The sequence below is a fragment of the Camellia sinensis genome, chromosome 9 (assembly GCF_055761805.1).
Source record: "Camellia sinensis isolate YWXY chromosome 9, ASM5576180v1, whole genome shotgun sequence".
In the NCBI taxonomy this organism is placed as follows: Eukaryota; Viridiplantae; Streptophyta; class Magnoliopsida; order Ericales; family Theaceae; genus Camellia; species Camellia sinensis.
Window position 1 is genome coordinate 12552989 of NC_138969.1, and position 11968 is coordinate 12564956.

General features: G+C 37.3%; 1 protein-coding gene across 11 annotated transcripts; it reads left to right on the forward strand.

The window, feature by feature from the left end:
* The first annotated feature begins 471 nt into the window (after nt 1-471).
* On the forward strand, nt 472-10966 carry LOC114265853 (lysine-specific demethylase JMJ18). 11 transcript variants are annotated; one of them, XM_082886181.1, is made up of 14 exons: nt 502-772; nt 2874-3134; nt 3764-3835; nt 4184-4261; nt 4367-4879; nt 5007-5231; nt 5957-6118; nt 6239-6607; nt 6760-7576; nt 7658-7786; nt 8815-8918; nt 9273-9470; nt 10324-10531; nt 10638-10966. In XM_082886181.1, exons 2-14 carry the CDS (start codon nt 3129-3131, stop codon nt 10679-10681), a joined length of 2925 nt encoding a protein of 974 aa, XP_082742307.1. In that variant the 5' UTR covers nt 502-772; nt 2874-3128; the 3' UTR covers nt 10682-10966. The 11 variants fall into 11 exon arrangements, with proteins under 11 accessions (XP_082742305.1, XP_082742303.1, XP_082742307.1 ...); XM_082886182.1 differs by having other exon boundaries at nt 7661-7786; XM_082886179.1 differs by having other exon boundaries at nt 472-543; nt 10324-10966.
* Nucleotides 10967-11968: the final 1002 nt, after the last annotated feature.

An 11968-nucleotide genomic window follows, 5' to 3' on the forward strand; every position in this document is an offset into this window, starting at 1 on the left:
GTTTGAAAAAAGTATAATAAATTTTTTTTTTATATGTTATGTTGATTAGAGTGTTATATTAAAGAGTTTTTTTTGAATATTATATTGTAATGTTTGAGAAAAACACACTAAGTAATTTTTTAATATATTACATTAGAACATTACGTTTAGAAAAAAATATACTAATGAGATTTTGTATATTATATTAATTGGAGTGTTCCATTAAATTCTTTTTTGAAATGTTACAAGTAAGATAGCAAGCAAAATTTTAAAAGTTGACAAACACTTCCCCGGGTATAAAAGGTGACAAAACATCAAATTCTATACCAATGAGAGTGTGTGTCAAACTTTTAAATTTACTTGCTGCTTTGTGAGAATTGTGAGAAGAGAAATTGTTTGAATAAAATATTTTTCAGCAAAAAAAAAAAAAAAAAATATACATCACTGGCAAGAGTGTCTATTGCTCTGGCAATAGAGTTTTCCCTCTGGAGATACACACAATCGTTTTGGTTGGTTTCAGTTATAAACTGTGTGCGTACGTGTGCGTGCCTTCAGTTTCTCTAGGTTGACCCTCTCTCTCTCTCTCTCTCTCTCTCTAGAACCCTCCTTTCTCTCTCTAGATCCAACTTCCTCCTCGTTTTAGGAGTCCTTATCCTGCTTGTTTTTGTTTACAAAAACAATATATATAAATATATATTTTGTTATATTATTAAAAAAAAAAAAGAGTATTTAAATATAGGAAGAAAAATAAGCAACATTCGCTTCAAACGTGGATTTTTAGGGCCTTTTTGAGGTATATTTCAATTTCAATATATTTATTTGTTTAATCCATGAAAAACATGTATTGGGTTTTCTGTTCTGTTCATGGTTGGTTACTGTCATTCTTCAACAATCATATGTTCTTTTTTTGTCTTTTATGTTCTATTTGGTTTCACTTGGTTGGTCTTAATCTTCTTTGATTTGATTTTTCATTTTTTTTTTTTTTTTGGGTTCTGGTTTAGACATTAATATATCAATCAGATACTGTTGTCTGTACATTTTTTTTTGTGGATTTGTTGAATTGGGTTTAGATTGGTTTGTGCAATTCTCTTTCTGGGTATTTTATTTGTGTTTTGTGGATTGAATTTGTTTGGAATCATTGGATTGGAAAATACATTGAAACTGTTTCTAGGGTTTGGATTGTTCATTGTTAAAAGTTGTATTTTATTGAATTGGGTTAGTAGAATTAGTAGTTTTTTCATATCAAAGAGTTTAGGTTATCATATATGTTTGCTTCTTCTATTCAATTGAACCATCAATCTATATGTATTATGTTTTATGGATCCTTACATGTTTAGGGTATTTTCACTTGCAAGTATTTGCTATTTGATTCTCCGTTTTGATACTGCCTTTAATCTGCAGATCAGATCCTTGTTTCTGTCTATTGTAATAATTGTGTTTATTGTTATGCAATCATGACTCATATCAATAGGTATATCATGTTTCTGAGCTATTGAGATTGTAAACCCTAGCCTATTCAGTGTGATGTGATGACTATGTTGATCTTTGGCTATCCTTTATGAGCTACACAGGTGGTGCCTGTTCTCTTTGTTGAGCATGGTATCAATACCTAGGTTGTGTCTTTGGTTTTGGTTTATCAATGTTAGATGGCTTGAGATTTTTATCAAGATGTTCCTTTGGAATGTTCCTTTGGAACGTTAGCATCCCCAATGTTTGCCCATCAATAAATGGACCATTTGTTACGGAGCATGGAGACACGAGACAGACCTAGAAAATATAATCTCTTCAAGTCGTCTTGAAGCTTTCAACAGCATCCAAGCAATTGGTATCTGATTAAAACATAGAAAGCATAGATTGGTGTCACCTACTTATATGAAGAAAATGGGTCATAAAGCTGGCTGACTAACCCTAGTTTTACATGAAAATGAAAACAATGAGGTTATTAACTAGTTCCAGTGATGCAGTTAGAAGAATTTTTTTATGGTGTTTCAATCAAATGCCCAAACTCTTACTGAGAAGTAAGGACCTTTGTTTCAGGAACTTCAATTAATTTGCTGATCGAAATCATTCTATGGAGGACCAATTATGTTTTATTTATTTATTTATTGTTTATTTACTAAAGTAAATGAATAATACATGTGAATCAATCTAGGGTTTTCTAGGGAATTTTATTGTGTACCTATCCCGACCTTCAAGATCAAAATTTGTAGTTTAAAGCCTGGAGAGTTTAGTCAAAATTTGTGATGTTATTCTCACATAGTAGATACATTCAAAGTGAACTGCCTTATTTGGGTTGTTAATTTTGTGCCAAATAATGGCATCACAAATGAGGAAAGGGAATGGGTGGATTTGGGATGTACTCAGCTCCAGATTCTGCAAATAAGATGCTATCATAACTTTTTTGCTCACATAAATTATGTGGATACCTCGGTTTTCTTCATTGTTATCTGACGTGAAGCCATTTGAATTAAAGGGCTAAATTCGGATTAAAATATACTTGACAAAGAAGCCTGTGTTACCTTTTCTCGATATGATTATCGTTTATTCAGTCGCAGCACTGGGCATTGTGTAGTATCTTCCATGATGTCATGTAGGATATGCAACTTGGAGACAATGTTACTTTATGTTTTGTTTATATATTGCTTCAATTGAAGGGACTATTTTGACTTTGTTCTTGATTTCCTTTTTATATATTTTTTATTTTTAAAACCTTCTTGAAGTTCATCTTCCATTTCTTTAGTTTGTGTGTAAGGGTCTAGCCATCACCTACATCCATTAACGGAGTTGATTCTCTGTTTACATGGGAATAATTTTTAGTTTATTTATGCCTCTATCTCTGTCTTCCTATTATCAGTTCCTTCTTTAAGTTGTTTTTCATTTCTTTTTGTTTGCAGTTGAAAAGCTACGGTATTTGAATGTGTTCAAAATTTCTTCACCTAAAGGGTATCAGTAATCTCAATTTCTTGAAATTATCTCAACCAACACGGTAGCTTCAGGCTGTTATTTCCAGAAAACAACTGCTGATCCCAAATCACTGCAACAACACTGTGAGCAAGTGAAGATTAAACTGTCCTGCAGATATCGAAATTGGATTGATTATCGAGAATTTGATACGAGCTCCGGAGCAAAAATTGATTGTGAAAAAGAGCATGAAGGTTTATATCTACTCGTAGGCTCTGTATATTTTGATGTACTTTATTATAAAGGGTTTCACTTGTTGAACAATATTTTTCCCCCCTGATGCTAACTTAAGGGACATGGTACCTAAGTTTCCTTCCACTTTAAGGTTTAGCTAGTAACTTTTGAAAATATTTAAGCTGTACTATCTCTTTGTTAAGGCTTCATAGGATGCATGAATCTTACCATGTGCTTGGGGAGATTTAGGACATTTTTTAAAAATTAACATGCCAAACAAATCTACCTGCATCTAATATTTATTTTTAATCTTAAAAGTAATTTCTTTTGAAATTTTTTTCATAATATAAATGTAGTAAGCGCCATGATAAAATTGATTAGACAAGCAAGGACCTAATTTATAGTTAAAACAAATTTAGCCTAAACCAGTTGCCCTTTTCACTGATCATTTGCAGTTAATGTATACATATATATGTTTAGGTGACAGGAACTCTTGATGTATGTTCAATGAATTCTTTCAGTTAGCAATTTAGTTTGCATTGCATGGATTACTTATGTTAAATTGCGTATGTGCTCTGTATGTTGGAAGTTCTAGGTAAGCCAAATATTCTAAAATTATACTTTAAAAACTTACAAGACTTACCTGCAGGATCACTCGTCCAAGAACATGCACAAAAATGACAACAGTCTTGGGTCCTCAGCCAGCCCTCGAAGTCGGGAGGTATAAAACTTATTATTGTTCTTGAAATTTGTTCTTAAATTTATGTGCATGTAACAGATGTGATAGCTTTCAATTGAACATTCTTTACCTATTTAATAATTCATTGGATATAAACATAGAAAATACAATGTTGTTACCTCTATACTCTGAAGAGCTCAAATTGTGGCCATAATTCACAGTTTCTTGGATTCGATCCTGTCATTTGCAAGTGACAACAGTATCTTGGATGATATTGCTTTGATGGTTTTTTCACCTTGGACTTTTGTATGTTGCATAGAGAAAGGTTTGTTTAACTGCTTCATCTCATGATAGCCATCTAATTGAGATCTTCTCCATTTGTAAATGCAGATATTGGCTAGATGGAATCCTGTTGGAGCATGCAGGCCTGTCATTGACGAAGCTCCTGTTTTTTACCCGACTATTGAGGTATCTTTTTTTTCTTAATACGATGTGATTTTGTACATTGGTAACTTTATTTGTTAAACAAATAATGTTTTTCTTATGTGATGAATTTGATGGTTAATTCATTAGGAGTTTCAAGATACACTCGGTTACATAGCAAAGATACGCCCCAAAGCAGAAGCATATGGTATATGTAGAATTGTACCTCCTCCTTCCTGGATTCCACCTTGCCCTCTTAAAGACAAGAATATATGGGAAAATGCTAAATTTTCTACACGAGTTCAGCAAGTTGACTTGCTTCAAAATAGAGAGCCCATGAAGAAAAAAAGAGGCCGGAAGAGAAAACGAAGGGGGCATTCAAAGATGGGAACTACTAGGAGTCGTCGTAGTTCTGAAGGATCCGAATTGAACGCCACTTCTGACACTGATGAGAAGTTTGGTTTCCAGTCAGGATCAGACTTTACATTTGAAGAGTTTCAGAAATTTGCCAAAGATTTCAAGGAGTGTTATTTTGGGATGAAGGATGCAATAGAGGGAAGAAGTGCTGATGGGACTGAACAGAATGAGAGCTGGGAACCCTCAGTTGAGGAAATAGAAGGCGAGTACTGGCGGATTGTTGAGCGGCCAACAGATGAGGTTGAGGTATGGAAATATTCTAATAGCTTTTTCTCTCTAATTTATTCATGCATATATTTTTAAATATGCTTGAGGGATGCTATTTTGCAAGATTAAAAGAGAAAACTGATGCTATTTTTTTGGAATGTGGCAGGTATATTATGGAGCTGATCTGGAAACTGGAGCATTTGCTAGTGGGTTCCCCAAGGCATTGTCTTTTCTATCCAAAAATGAATCAAATCAGTATATGGTTTCAGGTTGGAATTTGAATAACTTTCCACGCTTGCCTGGTTCTGTGCTATGTTTTGAAGAATGCGATATCTCGGGAGTTCTTGTGCCATGGCTCTATGTGGGGATGTGCTTTTCATCATTTTGCTGGGTAAGTACTACTATGTATTTTTAAATGAAGCAAAAGAATTTTCAGAAGAAATGACAGAAGTTGGTGTTTATTGTGCTGATGGCATTTTTAATTACTGGTGTATCAGTGCCTTGCTTTACTCTTATTTTCCCTCAACTTTGTCATGAAATTAACCATCATATTTTAAGACGAATAGCTTTTGTAAACTCGTAAAAAGTTGGTACTAGACTAGTAGTATAATGCATATTTGTTTGGGGCATATTTCTACCCCTACATAAAAGTTCAAATGAGAAAATAAAATTAAAATAAATTTGGACATGGAGATGAGAGGAGATACAAAATCGGGATGCTAAGCAAACCAATAGGTGAACACAAGTCAATGAGTTTATGGTTGACTTGTTGAGTTTTACGGAGTAGGCTGAGCTGCTGAGCAAGTGGCAGGAAGGGTTAGTGTTCTGGAAGCAGGTTTATGGTTGAACACAAAAGGCAAATAGGTCAGTTGGGATTAAAACTGAAGCTTGAATTAAAATGAAAAAAGAGAATAAAATAAAAAAAGAGAGTAGAAAGTAGAAAAAAAATATTTTAGAGTCTTTTTTAGAATGATAATGGAATCCCCTGGGGTGAGTCCAATCACATCACATGCTTCAAAATATTTTTTTTTTCCTTGTTCTGTTTTGTTTCTCCCTTGACTGATTGATTGTGTTTGAAGCTGTTGTTTGACTTTTGTTTCTCTTGTTTTGGGAAAGCATGTTGAGGACCACCATCTCTACTCGCTAAACTATCTACACTGGGGTGATCCAAAGATTTGGTATGGAATACCTGGAAGCCGTGCTTCTGAGTTGGAGACTGCCATGAGAAAGCACCTACCGGATTTGTTTAAGGAGCAACCTGATTTACTTCATGAACTAGTAAGAGAACAATAGCTCTAGATTTACTGTGGTTAAGGACCTAAACTTGCATATAATAAGGATAGTCATGTTTTGAGAGTGAAATCTATGGTTGAACTTATGATTGTTTTGTTGTGACAGGTAACTCAGCTGTCTCCTTCGGTTTTGAAGTCTGATGGTGTACCCGTGTATAGAACTGTCCAGCATTCTGGGGAGTTTGTTCTTACCTTTCCAAGGGCATACCATTCTGGATTTAATTGTGGCTTCAATTGTGCGGAGGCCGTGAATGTGGCCCCCGTTGATTGGTTAGAACATGGGCAAAGTGCAGTTGAGCTCTACAGTCAGCAACGGCGCAAGACATCACTGTCTCATGACAAGTTGCTATTAGGGTCAGCGAGGGAAGCTGTCCGAGCCCTTTGGGAGCTTTCAGTTCTCAAAGGCGAGACTCCGAGAAATTTGAGTTGGAAAAGTGTCTGTGGAAAAGATGGGATACTTACCAAGGCAGTTGAGGTAAATCTATGAATGTAATATACAACTATAAAACATGTATGCACATTATTTAGATAAGTACTGATGCAATTGCTTTTGTGTTAGAAAGTTGTTTGTGCACTCATCTAGTTTTCTGTTCAAGTAATTTATTTTATAATTTTTTACTTTTTCAGAAAAGGGTTCTCATAGAAAAGGAGAGAATGCATCAGCTTCCGACCCAGTTTCAGTTTCTAAAGATGGAAATAGATTTTGATGTAAAAAGTGAGCGAGAATGTTTTTCATGTTTTTATGACTTGCACCTTTCTGCTGCCTGCTGCAAGTGCTCCCCAGACAGGTTTGCGTGTCTTAAACATGCAAACTTGTTATGTTCCTGTGAGTTGGACAATAGATTTGTCCTTCTTCGTTACACCATGGATGAATTAAAAACACTGGTTGAAGCGTTGGAGTTGAAATTGGATGCTATAAAAGCATGGGCATCAGAATCAGCTTCTGTAAATGGAAAAGATAGATCTTCTGCCGAGCTTGATGTGGAGAGAAAGACATCTGGAAGTAATGGTCTAAAGAAAAAGGAAGATCCATCTTGTTCCCCGGCAAACAAAGATATTGATATAAACGACCCTTGCAGTTCGTGTTATTTTCATGTTTCTTCTGAAGTAGCTCCTTCGAACACTGAGCAAACAACTTTCAATTTATTTGAATCACAGAGCATGGTAGGTGAGCATAATCGAGAAGCTCCTCTTATAACCGATGAAGATCAGGTAGCACAGGAATGCTGTTTTGATTTGAATGTAGGAGATGTGACTGATGAACAAGCAAGTGGTTTGCAGCAAATATCTGATAGCTGTGATAATTATGGCACAAATCCACAGAAAGGATTAGATACAATGCGACTCGGTAGTGATTCCGATTCCTCCGTTTCACACATTATTTCAAACAAAGATCGTCCTTCATGTTCGGGGAATGCAGGGAATTCATGGGCATCTGATGGTGGTAAGTTGTTTGGGGTTGATCTTTCATTTTCCCATTCACATTCAAATGGTCCGTTGAGCTTCTTGTTAAAATCCGAAACAGTAGATCACTCGGACATGAGCAGAGAAGGTTGTTTGATACAGAAGTTGAGATTTTGTGTTGATCCTATAATTCACGGAACGCTAATGGTTGGAAAGCTGTGGTGCAACAAGCAGGCCATCTTCCCAAAAGGTATGCTTCAGTTTAACTATTTACAAGTGTGGGTATCTATATCGTGCTTGGCAAGTGGCGTTACAAGTGTCATGTCATCACCATCACACATCCACGTGGTAGACCCTTGAGGCACCACAATGAGTTAGGGTTGTATGCCTAGCCTAAGCGGGGGCATGCACACCACCACATATGGAACAGGACCACAACTCACCTTGATAGAGCTGGCTCTCCTAAAGCTCTCTATTGTCCTTCATGACTGATGAGAAATATATTCTCTGCCCACTCACCCTAGCTCCATAGCAACATAATTGGACCCTAGGCCCACCTGTGTTCACTTCAGAGTGAGCCCTTGACTTACCCATGAACTCACCCCCTTGGTTGCCTAGGTTGGGAGTAGGACCTACGCACTCCCGCTTGGGATCATTGGAGGATTGTGGATTGGAGGCTAAGACCTTGGGATTGTCAAGGTCATGTAAAAGTCTCCTTGCAGTGACAGTTCCACCTTGACCTGGCTTAGAGAAAGGGACACTGACCTTACACTTACACTTGTTGCATATATGATATGCCTCTCAAAATATCATACCTACACCGGCAACTCCTATGATGCAGCCTTCCCAAGGACCTGAATCGTAGGACACAATTAGTAGGCTGATATCACCCTCCTGTCGAGTTGAGGAGAACTTGCCACCTGTCTTGAGGTTGCTTAGGCTCCAATACTACTGGAGTCTATATAACGGCATCATAAGCACAACCACAATCATAACAAGAGCAACAAGAATCATAACAACAACATATATAACATGTTCAATGTCTCTCACTACCACTCCTTTCCTCTCTAAGCTTGCCTTAGTCTTCTCCTCTTCCATCTCCAGTTGAAGTGCCCGCCATCTTCCTAGAGGTCAATGACCGATTGCCTCTAACCCCACTTACCCACAACATGGTTTCTAAATCTTTCCTTTTCGGAGACATTTTTTAAATAAAAAAAAAAAAAAATTGGCATCAAAATTTCTAATTATTTGGTCTGCAATCTTTGCTCAACTTTGCAGGATTCAGAAGCCAGGTGAAGTTCTTTGATGTGCTCAATCCAAACAAAATGAGTAGCTATATATCAGAAATACAAGATGGTGGGCTCCTTGGGCCTTTGTTCAAGGTAATTTATTTTGTAATTCTTTTTAAATTTTCGATTTACAGTCAGAAATCTCTGTTTTCAAAAATTATTTTGTTATTTAATGGATTTTATTTTTTATTTTTTATAATGCTTAAAGGGTGGAAAATCTTCATTAACAGAAGACATCAGCTTTCTTTTTTTATAAAAATTTCCTAGACCATGGAGAACATCATTGGTTGGCTCTACATGCTAATAAATTTGGACCTTGAAATAATTAAGTGCCATTCTTTTTACTCATCCAAGCACTCCAAAATATGTGTGAATTTATCATTATATGTATGTATATATTTTTTTCCTCTGATGTTTTGATTTTTCCCTCATTTTGTGATATTACAGGTTACCTTAGAGGAGTGTCCAAGTGAGAGCTTTGTAAATATTTCAGCAGAGAAGTGTTGGGAAATGGTGTTGGAAAGGCTAAATCAAGAAATCGAAAGGCAGAGCAATTTAGGAAAGCAGGGACTGCCACCCGTACAGCCTTCAGAAAGCATTAATGGGCTTGAAATGTTTGGGTTTCTCTCACCACCCATTGTTCAGGTAAACCTAACTTTTCATATGCCTCAACTATGAAAAGACTTGAACTGAACAAACAAAACCTAACTTCTCTCACCTCCCCTTAATCACATTCATTAACTACCTCTTCCATAATAAATAAATAAATATATATATATATATAAGACTTGAACTGAACGAACAAAACCCTGATAATTCTATGCACAATTGATTTTTGTATGGTTCCAACTCATTCATCATGCCTTAACTATTTGAAATTATGATATTAACCATACACCATTTACCTCTCAAAGTAAAAATTAAATGGTATAGTTTTTTCCCACTAATATCTGGGTTTGATTCATATTTGTCTCGAATTAATATCTAACTTAAAATAATTTTCAAGCTGAATGATCTCAAATGACAACTCTCTAATAGTTTCCATTATTCACACATTGAACTTGATCAATCACGCCCTCCCAAAAGAGGAAATTAAGGGAAAAAAGAAGTTGATCAATTAATGATTGGGAGCTGGAATACAAAAAGTCTCTTTTTCTTTTTACTTTTTTCTTTTTAAAGTGAAAACAACTCTATCGGTTGGATTAATACTACCACCAGTCAGCATGAAGATGCTGCAAATTTTTTTTTTGTCTGAATGGAAGTTTCAGCCATAGGAATTTCCACACCAAGCCGAGAGGAGTCCTTTCAGAAGAAATCAATTGGTGTATTTTATGTTACAGTGATGAACAGTCATCCAATGGATTGAGAATCACAACGACCCTCAACTCTTAAACTTATAGGGACTTTGTTTTAAAACTAAAAATAGTTTCTCGTATTAATATTTTCAAACCAATATACTTGAATTCCATATATGCTGATGATAGAAGTGTTTTAACAGGCTATTGAGGCTCTTGATCCGAATCATAAATGCACGGAGTACTGGAACCACCGGCTTTCATTCAAGGAGCCTGAAGTGCCAAAAAGCTCAAGTGAGGAGAATTACACCAATAAGTACCCTTCTGGATCAAGTCAATCTGCAGGGGAAATGGAAACAAAACTTTTTGGTTTCGATTTGACAAAGCAAGAGCAAGATAATTTAGCAGTAGGTAACGGTAATCATTCAGTTCATGATGAGTTGCAATCTGTGCTGCAAAGATTATTGAAGAAAGCAAATCCCGAAGAATTGAAAATGATGCATAGAATATTGTGCAGCGAGTCAAGAAGCCCCGAATGGAGAGTGGCACTCGCAACATTGACTGAGGCGATCCAGAGAACTTGTAAATAACGTCCAACCATTCTTTCACAATTCAGGTAGCCTCTTACATGTAGTCAATTTATTAGTCTCATTCTTTAAAAATTCTGGATAATGGACAGAGATCCTGATTCTGGGTCATGCACAAAATATTTGCGTGCTTGCACATGATGCTGATTTTTGATCTTGATTAATAGATAGTGGTGTTAACTTATTGTAGCAATGACTTTTTGTACATTACAATTTTTTATCGAGACCATTTGAAGTATACATGCCAGTTTTGTTTTGAGTTGCCGGCTTTATTTTGGAATTTGGAAGTGTTTTTAGTTCTTTCATTGTTACATCTATAGGAGATGCTTGCAATAAGAATTGAAAGTGCCTAGTTGTTTATGAATGCAAATGATATGTTTTCTGTGGTTGCCAAAGTGCTAGTTTATATGGTGATATAAACTCCATCCCTTGGCAATTGCTGTAAATTAACCTGGTTGATTCCACAATAGACCCAGTGCAGTTGACCAGATTTCCTTCTTTAATAGCGGTATCACTACCAAAGACAACAATCTCTACATTCTCATTCTCAAGATTCAATGCTATTTCTTTCACACGGCTGGCAAATTCAACCATTGTTTCACCGTGAATCTCGTTCAATCCATAAACATGTGCAGTCCCTGAAAAACCCTCTAATTCACCATGGTATAGTTCTTTTCATAGGCTCTCTTCCAGATCAGGGGTGTGTTGATGGTGGTGGGAGTTTGGTGGCAGAGGTGGTGGTTTGAAGGGATATGGCTTAGGGTTTCAAGGGTGGTAGGGGAGGGAGGAGCGGGGGTTGGGGAGAGAAGGGGTGGGGCGCATTAGGGAGGCGAGGAGCAAACAGAGCAAGGATCCTCGGCTGCCGTTTTCGGCAGCCCCCCAAAACGACGTCGTTTTGGGGGTGTTTTGATTTTTTTTCTTCTTCCTCGTCGAGCTCGACAGAACCAGAGGGGAGGGGAGGGGAGGGGAGGGGAAGGAGAGAGAGGGGGAGGGGAAGAAGAGCCGCCGGTGGGCCGGACTGGAGGGGGCCATAACCAGTGGGGGAGGAGGAGGAGGAGGAGGAGGCGGAGGCGGAGGAGACGGCGGTGCTGCGGTGCTGCGACGGCCGGGGTGAGGCGACGAGCTATGCTGCGACGGCCGGCGTGAGGCGACGAGCTACGACGGCGACGATCGGACCTCCCCCTCCCTCCTCCCTCTTCTCCCCTCCCCTCCCCTCTGGTTTTCCCCTCTGGTTTTGGATCAAGAACGAAGAAGAAAGAAA

Coding starts and splice junctions, on each gene's coding strand:
- LOC114265853 (XM_082886177.1), top strand. Junction 3,836..4,183: donor CCAGCCCTCGAAGTCGGGAG/GTATAAAACTTA, acceptor TTGTAAATGCAG/ATATTGGCTAGATGGAATCC. Junction 6,119..6,238: donor CTGATTTACTTCATGAACTA/GTAAGAGAACAA, acceptor TTGTTGTGACAG/GTAACTCAGCTGTCTCCTTC.